At 33.5% G+C, this 10930-nt stretch overlaps 1 protein-coding gene and 1 long non-coding RNA gene across 7 annotated transcripts; both read right to left on the reverse strand.

Annotated features, from left to right (window-relative positions):
• Window positions 1-766: 766 nt before the first annotated feature.
• On the reverse strand, window positions 767-9892 carry LOC114712293 (senescence-specific cysteine protease SAG39-like). 6 transcript variants are annotated; one of them, XM_028896808.1, is made up of 4 exons: window positions 9581-9892; window positions 9547-9554; window positions 8092-9457; window positions 1301-1355 (listed from the first exon to the last, which is right to left on the reverse strand). In XM_028896808.1, exon 3 carries the CDS (start codon window positions 9425-9427, stop codon window positions 8105-8107), a length of 1323 nt encoding a protein of 440 aa, XP_028752641.1. In that variant the 5' UTR covers window positions 9428-9457; window positions 9547-9554; window positions 9581-9892; the 3' UTR covers window positions 1301-1355; window positions 8092-8104. The 6 variants fall into 6 exon arrangements, with proteins under 6 accessions (XP_028752644.1, XP_028752641.1, XP_028752642.1 ...); XM_028896809.1 differs by lacking the exon at window positions 1301-1355 and adding an exon at window positions 7275-7582 and having other exon boundaries at window positions 8092-9436; XM_028896807.1 differs by lacking the exon at window positions 1301-1355 and adding an exon at window positions 7275-7470.
• Window positions 2568-3837, reverse strand: LOC114712294 (uncharacterized). Its single transcript, XR_003737223.1, has 3 exons — window positions 3733-3837; window positions 3496-3613; window positions 2568-2661 (listed from the first exon to the last, which is right to left on the reverse strand). It is a non-coding gene; the product is annotated as an uncharacterized LOC114712294 (long non-coding RNA).
• Window positions 9893-10930: the final 1038 nt, after the last annotated feature.

A 10930-nucleotide genomic window follows, 5' to 3' on the forward strand; every position in this document is an offset into this window, starting at 1 on the left:
AAAAATTTTGACTCGGTAAAATACACCAATATATATCACAATTCATCAATACACATGATTCTGCCACTTTTGAAAAACAGATGTAAGAATGAGAATATGCATGAGGCATTTCATTTTATTTATAATTAACTCCATTCTTTCTTCAGTTCTTTTAATGATTATATCATATAAGATAATTCATTAATACAAATAAAAGTTATTGGAAGTTACCAGTCATATCATAGAGTAGTAGGCAGTTCAACTTTCAAATCTCAAGCACCATGTAATGCACAGAACCTAAGATCTAATTTATATTGGTGGAAGATATATAAAATTTTATCTTTTTTTTAATCTCATGACCTCCATAACTTTTGCACTGAACATTACAACATGGGATATATTCATCTCTCACTTTCAGTGTTATCAACTTTCAAAAATCAATAACGGTTTGTGGGATTGGGATTAGGATTCAGGAAAGCTTTCTTAGAATTAAATCGGTTTGAGCTTCATATATAGCTTCACATATCACAGAACTCATAGTCATAACAATATATTTCATTGTATAATAATATGTAAATACACAACTTTTATACAACAATGACTCAATCCATTTACTGAAATTTAAACCAAAGTAGGACAAGGTCATAAACTTTCATAGTCATAACTTATAGCAATGAACATTCTGTGCGTGCCGTATATATTCACTGCCATTTTCTACGTACGTGTAGTTGAAAAGTAATAAATGCTGCATGGATATACAAACACCACTCATCAAGATTAGTTTAACAGTTATGCAGTGGGATAAGAAGCTTGCATTGCTATGCCACAAAGGCCTTCTTGAGCAGCCACATTTCTTTGCATTCTAATGTATCCTTCTTCTCCCCATTCTGTTCCCCATGAGTTTTTCACTAACCAGTATTCGGTATTGCCACTGACACCATAACCAATGGCAGTAACACCATGATCTAACTCAGTACCACAAGAACCTGTGAAAATGCCACTTGAATAAAACTGAAAATCAGATCCACTTGCATCTATGGCCACTGAAACAGGCTGGTTAGCTACTGCTTTTTGTAGTGCCTGCTCGCTATTAGTAGGAACATCCTCATACCCCTTAATGGTAGCTACATGATTGGCTTCTTCATTGGCATTGCAGGTTCCATCAACACCCTTATAAGGATAGTTGGCTTCTGAGGTAATACCATTATTTTTTATGATGAATTTGAATGCATCATCCATCAAACCTCCTTCACAACCATGGTCCACACCTTTGTCGCAATCAACTAGCTCTTGTTCTGACAAAGAGATCAGTTTACCTGTGCTCAACTTAGTGATTCCTTCTGTTGCCGCCACAGCAGAAAATGCCCAACAACATCCTACAATGCATGAAAGTAAAACAGAGTTGAATAAAACTTCAAGGACTCTTTAGACAATCTAAATGGCAACTTCCAATCACAATTGATTACTTTCGAGGGGTAATAAAACAATTCTTACCACAGTCGCCTTGGTTCTTAATGGGTGTGACAGCACCTTGCTTTCTCCAATCTACAGAGGAAGGCACATCAGTTACATTTGCATATTTGAAAGAGGGTGTCCTTGAGATTGAGGAGCACATATGACCCTTGAATCTATTCCTACAAGCTGTGAATTCTTCATTCGTGAGATCTGCAAATTGATTTACACCCAACTTGTAAGGCTTAGTTCTAGCATTGTTAAAGTCTTCAATATATTCCACATTTTGCTTGAATATGCTGAAACGCTTCTCCTTATCCTGAGTGTCCTTATACACTCTGCCATATTGAACCATCCATTCCTCATGCCTCTCCCGCATTGAAGCATCTTGAAGAGTGCGAGATGAGGCTTGAAATGCCAACATCCCCAGCAAAAGGAAGGTAAATGGAAGGAGAAGGCTAGGAGATTGAATTTTGAAAGCCATGTTACGGTGAAAATGGAGATAAGTAGCTTCAGATATGACTCAGTCAAGTGTAGGAAAGAAAGATGATGTGATGAACTCCAATGTTCTTGAGGTATTTATATACCAAAACTTGCACTGACTTGTAAACCAATCATATTATATGACTATAATATATAAACGCCTCTCTCTTCGGAGTGCCTGAAAAAAATGCTATGAACAAGACGGCTGGGTAAAGTGTTAAAATGGAGGTCTTTGATAAATGTCTTAAATGGGAAGGTATTTTGACTGAAAATATGATTTAAAAAACACCAGCATATATAGCTAAATAATATAATACTTCAGAATTTGTGTAAAATGCAAAATTTAGCATCAATACATCATTCAAAGAGATAGGAAGAATATAAAAGAATACAAAATATGGTATATATTCTGAAACGTTTACGTATGGAAGAATGACTATACGACTACTTGTCGTTGAGTTACTTAGATGGAATGGAAAGTTGTCATCTAGCTGCATTTTTTATTATGAAAATGAAGTACTTAATACTGGTTGTTAAACCACATTACTTTTAACAATTGAGGTGATTTTAATATATAAGAATGCTAATTAATTCTGCCGGTTTCGTTGTCAATTAATAAAATTAGTTATTTCTTTGAAATTACTCTCAGTAGACATCATCCTGCTTTCCATGAACTGTTTTAATCAAGATGTAACGTCCTTCAATCCCAACCATGGCTGACAGGATATCATCAATAACAAGAAGCTCCTACATGTACAAAGAACAAATACTATTTTTAAGCCTAAGTGGACAATAATCCAAGGTCATTATGTAAAGATTAATTCTACTTCCAAACAAAAACTCTTACAAACTGAAAATCATAAACACTTCAAACAAGGGCACATAAGTAACAGGAAGCATGTAGAATTCAACCCAAACTTAAGAGTAATGCTACCGATACACAGCTATTGGAGTCAAAAGTGTAGTACTTTCCCCATCAAACATTTTGTGGTCCCACCTAAAATTTATGCTGTTTAAATCATATTAAACCACCTGTGCAGCTCTACAGAGTTGCAAGTCTAATTACGTCAACTGTTATGTAACTCTGCCTGGTTAAAAATGGATAAACTAGCAATATGGAGCTGACCTCACTAAACGAGTATTGAAGAATCCACAAACACAACTGAAATTTGTTAAATCTAGTATATCTGAAAATTCATTTTAATTTTCTTTAAAATTTCTTTAGCTGTCGCCAATGCTTCAAAAATTACAACATAAATAGAAGAACTTCTATTTCTCGGTAGTTGCTTCAACAAATAACGCTCATTTTAGTAAACATGCGATCATTAAAGTCAGTAAGAATTTATGTTTAAATAAAATTTTGTGCGCAAGCTGAAAATCGACAATACTACCAATTAAAAGAAACATCCAACAAAGAAGAAAACAAGTCATCTATCAAGTTCCTGGAGAAATATACCTGTACGCTAAAACTTTAAATAAGTTCCCTACTTGTACCAGAAATTCACAACTCCCCCACATTTCAAATGAATTAAACTAAAATGAACAGAAACAAGAAACAGATCAACAAGGAGAGAGAGATACTTGAACCGCAGCATCGTAACAGCCAATAGGATTTTCAAACCCAGCACTGCTCAGGTTCATATCGAACCAAACTCAACCTCCAAATCTCAGCCCACAGAAGATCGGCAAAGAAATATGGCTGCAGCAAAAGAAAAAAGTACCCCAAAAAAAAAAAGATGAGTTTGTTGAAAAGAGGAAATAGGACCCCCACAATATCGACACTAAATCTGAAGAACGAAGACGGAAAAGAAATGTTACCAGCGAAAATGGGGAAGGGAGAGCCCAGAACTGAGAAGAAGAACTGAAGAAGAGTGGACTGTGTAAAATTATCTTACAGAACTTCGTCGCTCCAAAATTTTGAATTCCGCTATGAGCAGAAGGTTTTATCGTAAATATAAAATTTTAATTTACTTTTTTTTATATTTATTTATTTTTAAAATAGTCCTTATAATATAGTTACATATATTAAAAGTTTCATCAAATATTAGTTCTAATTAATATATATAATTAGTAAAAATATTTTATAAAAAATTATTATAAATAATTAATTTAACTAATTTTTTTAGTCTCTCTAAACTATCAAACTAGATCCTATAGTAATGAGATAGTATATGGTTTTCTTTAGCCATTAATTAATAACATTGTAAGGAGAATAAAAGGTCAATTTTTCTACGCTAATTTTGTTCTGAATGTAAAAATTAGAAATCAAATCTCCCACTTTGTAGGTTAAGGATAAAAGCTCCTATGCCATACATGTTAGTCTCAATGAGTTTGTGACATTCCTATAATACTTGGGACAATTAATATAAGAGCTAGTTTGGGATTGAATTTGATCTTAAATTAATATAAAATCTCATTTTATTTTATCTCTCAAATTTATAATTAGTTTTTTAAAATATCTATATTGATTACACATGTTAAGGAACTTTTCATCCATACTTTAGGAAAATAGAAAAGAATAGTCATCATTAAAAAAGATGCTTTAGGTTTAACAAAACCAATTCATACTTGCTACAAATAATTATTTTAACTAATTTTTTAATTTATCGAAATTAGTTAAGTAGTCATTGTTTATGATTCTACGTAAACTATTAATAGAATGTGTAAAAGTTATAAAAAGTAACTAATGAAAGTTTGTCTACTTGATAAGAAGTCAACTCATAATCCATTAGATCATGAGTTCAAATCCCATGGCTCATGTTAGAACTTTGTTGGTGAGTCATCTGTAAATACATCTATAAGCGCTCTCCAAATTTTGAAGCATATCTTGATCCTGGTGAATTTTTAAAACTCAACTCATCTAAATTTTTTCTTATCAAAGAAAACGTTGTTGAAAGTGAAATCATCCATTGAAAAATAAATAGTTCAGCTTTTAAGATTTTCTTTGCCCACCAAAAGAGAACTTATATTGTTATCCAAGAAGAATTTACACCATAACTATAACGAAAAACACAAATGGGAAGCAAATCCGGGAAAAAAAAGACTAAGGCAAAATGAAAAAAAAAAGGTACACTGAGGTGTACTTCACCTAAAATGAAAGAGAGTGAGAGAAATTCTTGCGTGCACTGGGAGTGCCATGTAATCTGTGATCTGCCCAATTAAATGAAACCAACTCAGATAGGTTCAGTCTCACCTGGCAGTACTGGTCAGAGCAAGAAAAGATTGTGGGTCCCATAAAATTAGAGAAATTCTTGCGTGCACTGGGAGTGCCATGTAATCTGTGATCTGCCCAATTAAATGAAACCAACTCAGATAGGTTCAGTCTCACCTGGCAGTACTGGTCAGAGCAAGAAAAGATTGTGGGTCCCATAAAAATTAATACCTAGCAATTTCTCTCTCTGCCTCCCATTTTCACTGCCGACATTGCCCTTCTTTCTTTTCCACCAATACGCCGAAAACCATCCCAAAAAACCCTTCATCCATTAAACCCCATTTCAACAACGTGCCCGTCCCACTGTTTTTGATCCGGATTGCCCGCAATATATTAAAAATATTTTCCTTATATATACTTATAACATTTATATTAATTAAGTTCATCTCATAAAATGAGCCAAAAAATCTCATAAAATAATAAATACATAGTTATATATATTTTTTGAGTTGAAAAATGATCTCATTACTTAAAATATGTACAGAGAATTATACTTTAAATTATTGAAAATAATTGTTGAATTTTGAGTCACATTTAGATAAACTTTCTCATTTTTTTAATTGAATTCACAAACACACATAATATCATTAGTTTTTAATATAATATCAAAGTTAAATAACTAGTTTGTAAATGTTAAAAGAATTAGTTAAGTTAATTGTTTATAATAAATATGTATTAATTTTTTAAAATATTTTTTAATCCATGCATTATAACTATTCCTTCATGAAAATATTCTTATTATGTGCAATTAATAAAAATAAATTAAAAAAATATAAATTTTTTAAGATTACTAAATTAAATTTCTTATCTAACTCATATTTAGAATTAAAGGTAGTATTTTTGTTTCAAAGATAAACATACACAAAATTATTTATATTTATTAGTTCATTTTTCTTACTTTAGTTGCAGTATTAAATATATATATATATATTAGATGCAAAAATATATTAAAAAACCTCCCACAATTTTACATTATCATTAAATTTTATTTAAACGCATATCAGATATAAATAAATATTTTAATATATAGTTATGCATCTATTATTTTGTGATGGCCAAAAAGTATTTATTATTTTTTAACTTAATTAATATAAAAATTATAAATAAATAATTCTAATATATTGTGCGTTGGTAAAATAGGTTATAGGGTTCAAGGGATGAAGGCAAAATTTTTAGGGTGATTGTCAGCGATTCAATCAAAGGGAAAGAAGGGCAATATCGGCAGTGAAAATGGGAGGAAGAGAGAGAAATTGCTAGGTATTAATTTTTGTGGGACCCACAATCTTTTCTTGCTCTGACCAGTAATGCCAAGTGAGACTGAACCTATCTGAGTTGGTTTCATTTAATTGGGCGGATCACAGATTACATGGCACTCCCAGTGCACGCAAGAATTTCTCAGAGAGTGATGGACAAGGAAAGGTAAGCCCACTTTTTATATTGGGGGCCACGTCATTTTTTGTGTCTATATGTTTCTACAAATGACATGCATGCACTTTAGGCAATCAAATTGGAAATCCAATCTCAATTTAATCCCATATCGATATTTTTTTTCAAAGCTACTGATTGCATATATTAAAAGAAATTTTCATTAACGGGAGTAATCGTTAAATGGTGAATTGTAGGAAAACCAACACATAATATAATTATTACTAATAAGCAATTTAACTAATACCCTTAATAATTGTAAATTAGTTATCTAGTTACTCCTCCGGTCCTAATTATAAGACCCAATTGACTTATTTGAGGAGATTAAGGAAGTAAGTTAAGTTGGTTATTTATAATAAATAAGTGTTGTTATTCCTAAAATATTCTTTTTAATTAAGTATATTGATTAAAACTATCATTATTAGAAGGATTATTTTAGAAAAAATGCATAAATATAAGAGAAAATGGATTGGGTCTTATAATTAGGACCAAATAAAAAGTCAAATTGGGTCTTATAATAAGGACCGGAGGAGTATTATGTTTATGTTGAGAGGGAGTATTAGTTTTAAGGAGTAATAGAGTAATTCTCACTACAATCGCCTTGGTTCTTGACGGGTGTGACAGCACCTTGCCTTCTCCAATTCACAGGGGAAGGCACACCAGTCACATTTTCACATTTAAAAGTGGGTGTCCTTGTGATTGAGGAGCACATAAGACCCTTGAATCTGTTTCTAGAAGCTGTGAATTCTTCATGTGAGATCTGCAAATTGATTCGCACCTAATTTGTAAGGCTTAGTTCTAGCATTGTTAATGCCTTCAATGTATTCCACATTTTGCTTCAACATGTTGAAACGCTTCTCCTTCTCCTGAGCGTCCTTGTACACTCTGCCATATCGAACCATCCATTGCTCATGTCTCTCCTTCATGGAAGCTTCTTGAAGGGTGCGAGATGAGGCTTGAAATGCCAACATGCCCAGCAAAACAAGAGCCAATGGAAGAACACTCTGAGATTGAATTTTGAAAGCCATGTTTCTATGACAACGGAGATACATCACTGGCTTCAGATATGACTTAGTCAGGTGTTTGAAAGAAAGATGCTGTGATGAATTGAACTCTAATGATCTTGAGGTATTTACAATGCAAAAATTACACTGACTTGTAAACCAATCATGTTCTATGATTGATTAATAATCATTAAACAAAAATGATAATAATAATAAAATAAAAGCCTTTTTCTGCGGAGTGCCTAAAAAAATGCTACGAATAAGATAGCTGGGTAAAGTGTTAAAATGGAGGTCTTTGAGAAATGTCTTATGGGAAGGTATTTTGATTAAAAAGAGAAAAAAATCCTTTTTTTTTTTTGAGTTACAGGAGGGCGGGATCGAACCCGCATTACACACACCCATGCACACACCCACACCACTGGGCCAACAGGCCGGTAGAAGAAAAAAAAAAAAAAAATCCTTTAACACACATCCATTAAAGCAAAGTTCTAGAAAAGGATAAAAGTCTACAGATTTAATCAAAGTTTGAACCCTTACAAGAGCTTTGGAGCTAATTCTGAAATAAGGCAATGACAGATGATATTGTCTGGATCAAAGTGAGGAAAAGAAGCAGAATTGCTCCTGAAAAAGATGCTATCCTCCAGGGAGTGCTCCAATATTGCCGCTTAAAGATTGCTTGGTACTTGTGGTATGGGCTATCACAAAACTTGTTCAATTCTTCTGATAGATAGATATAATCATTATTGAAGTTTACAGGGGTAGCATTCCTGCTCAGTCTCTTGGTTATGAAAGCCACTGCATCATCCTCCCCTATGTAGTTCTCTATAATCCCTTTTTCTTCAAGCATTTCAACATCTTTTCCTGTTCTAATAAGATGGCCCAAGAGCATTATGTAATCAGTCATGCTTCTTGATGAACGAAAGTGACACTGCTCAAATGCAACCACATTTCTAAGCTGGATCTCTGTGAAATCACTTACCCTCGTTCTTGGTATTTTCAACACTCCCTTTGAATATTGCAGCCGAAGTATGCTCATTTCATCTTCATTAACCTCAAATTTAATTCCCGCATCATCTAATTTACTTGCATTATATACAGGCTTTAGTTTGCCGATACTAGGTTCCCTTGGTAGTTGATCAAGCCGTACACAAAAGATTCTTAGCATATCACACAAGTGATCCACTTTTGGAGTACCATCAAGTGTCGGCAGGTGGTGTTGTTCAAAATATGAGTACGTAAACCCTTCACGAAGTTTTTCGTTAGGAACTATACCCGATAGGAATGCACCTTTGAAATAGTAGAAGGTAAAAAACACAAATGTAGATCCAACATTGCAGCCATTGGAAAAATTCAGGTCAAACAGATCTTCAAGAATAAAAAATGGTAGCTGATTTTCAGCTAAAATTAAGTCTGATCTTATCTCCATTGAGGGTAGCTTAGAAAGCGAGCTGTCCACACCTAGCATTAGAAGAAAGTATTCAATAATGAAGCAAGCATCAGTTAGAACCATCCTTACAAATTCATCGCTCTCCATTGAGATGTTATCTGAATAACAGCTTCGAATTTTGCTTTCTTTGTGTTTGAGGACACAAACATAATCATCAAACGATTTTTGTTGATTTCTCTTCAAAAAGTTGCAGAGGAACCACAATTTGACCTCTTCCATTGATTTCAATCTTTTATCGCCATGGTGATATGGGCCAATGGAAACCGACATGGGTTTGTAGGCTGTCGGATTCATTTTTCGAATCAATGGAGGCACTCTGTAGATGCAATAACTTGAGGGCAACTCGATAAGTTCCCTATTTTCTAGCTCAGCTTTTAAGGAGCTTAACGAGTCAGGTCTACCTAAAGACCTTCTTTTTCTCGGCATTGATATTCTCTGGGACAATTCGGAACACCACTGAAAATTAATTAAAAATTTTTATAAGAAATATATATAATCAATTAATTCAATCATAATCAATGATTAACATTTGCATCGTAACTGACATTTATTATCAACAGCAACAAAGCATCGGGACCAACTCCGTGACCGGTGAAGGCGAAGCAGGACGTCAGCAAGGAGAGGATGGAGACTCGCAACTTGCCGTGTGAGCGATTGAGAGGTGAAGGCGAAGCAGGACTTTAATGAACGATGAAGGCGAAGCAGGACGTCAACGAGAAGGGAGACTTGCGACTGGCTGCCACTGTCAGTGAACGGCCGAACTAGGAGGACCGCCGTCAGCGACGATTTCGGCGGAGGGAATGGCTGGAGTCTGGGAGAAGGAGGAAGGTAGTGATTCTGCGATTTCGCGGGCAGGGGATTTTCGGATTTGGGATGGCTGATGAGGACTTGTGAGGGAAAGGATGTCGTCTGAAGCCGTCTGGGGGCCCCAAATAAAAGAAAAAAAGGGACTGGCTACCTAATTTAAAAGCGATTTTGACCGATGAAACCGGTTTTTTAAACAAATCAGACTGGATTAGTGACCTATTTACCGGTTTTTCGATTAAACTATCTGGTTCGGTCTCTTTTTTTTTTTTTTAAACCTTGGTCAGATCTAGATGGTCATAATTAAATTAATATTTTTTTTCAAAACACATCCTAATTAAGAGACCCAAAAAATAATTACAAAAATCTATTGAAAATTGGTTTCAAATAGAAAACAAAAACATAATATAATTAAAAATATAAGGCGAGTAAAGAAAAAAAAGAAAAAAAAATAATCTGAGGAAAATAACAAATATTTTACAATTTTAAAAGATAAAGATTTAAAAAATTATGAGATCTAATATTTATACAGATATGTTTTTAATTTAGAGTTTTATATTACAAATATCTATATTTTATACATGAATTTACATTGCACATACACATTTTAACAATTAACAATATCAAAATAACAAGTGTGTATATGAAAATTTATAAATTCTAATTTATATTATATTATAAGAGTTGAACAAAAGTTTGCAAGTCTTCATAAGTGAATTTATAAGTCAGATGCACACTTTAACAACTAACAATAATTAAAAATTCCAATGTGCAGGAAGGCCCAAATTTGAGTCTCACTTATTAAAGCGGAGATAGGACATATTAGGTTAAAGGATGAGGTCTCATAAGAGCAGCCATTTGAAGAGGAAGAAGAGCCAACCATTTTCGTATCTTCACATGACAGTCATGATAAATCAGCATTTACATATTAACTAACTATTGGATCAATTAAAAACTTGGTTTGTAGGTTTACAACATCTAGTGCATCACTTTCAATGAGGGGATCATCAACTCATTGCTTGGTGCGATAGCCTCTGGTTTGAGTATTTTTTTTAGCTTTTTCATTCTCTACTTTAAGCTTGTAGCTTTGATTGTTTGACTAGTTGTCTGTACTTGTTTATGCAT

The sequence above is a fragment of the Neltuma alba genome, unplaced genomic scaffold (genome assembly GCF_004799145.2).
Source record: "Neltuma alba isolate B1F8T4 unplaced genomic scaffold, ASM479914v2 tig00011343_pilon, whole genome shotgun sequence".
NCBI classification, from domain to species: domain Eukaryota; kingdom Viridiplantae; phylum Streptophyta; class Magnoliopsida; order Fabales; family Fabaceae; genus Neltuma; species Neltuma alba.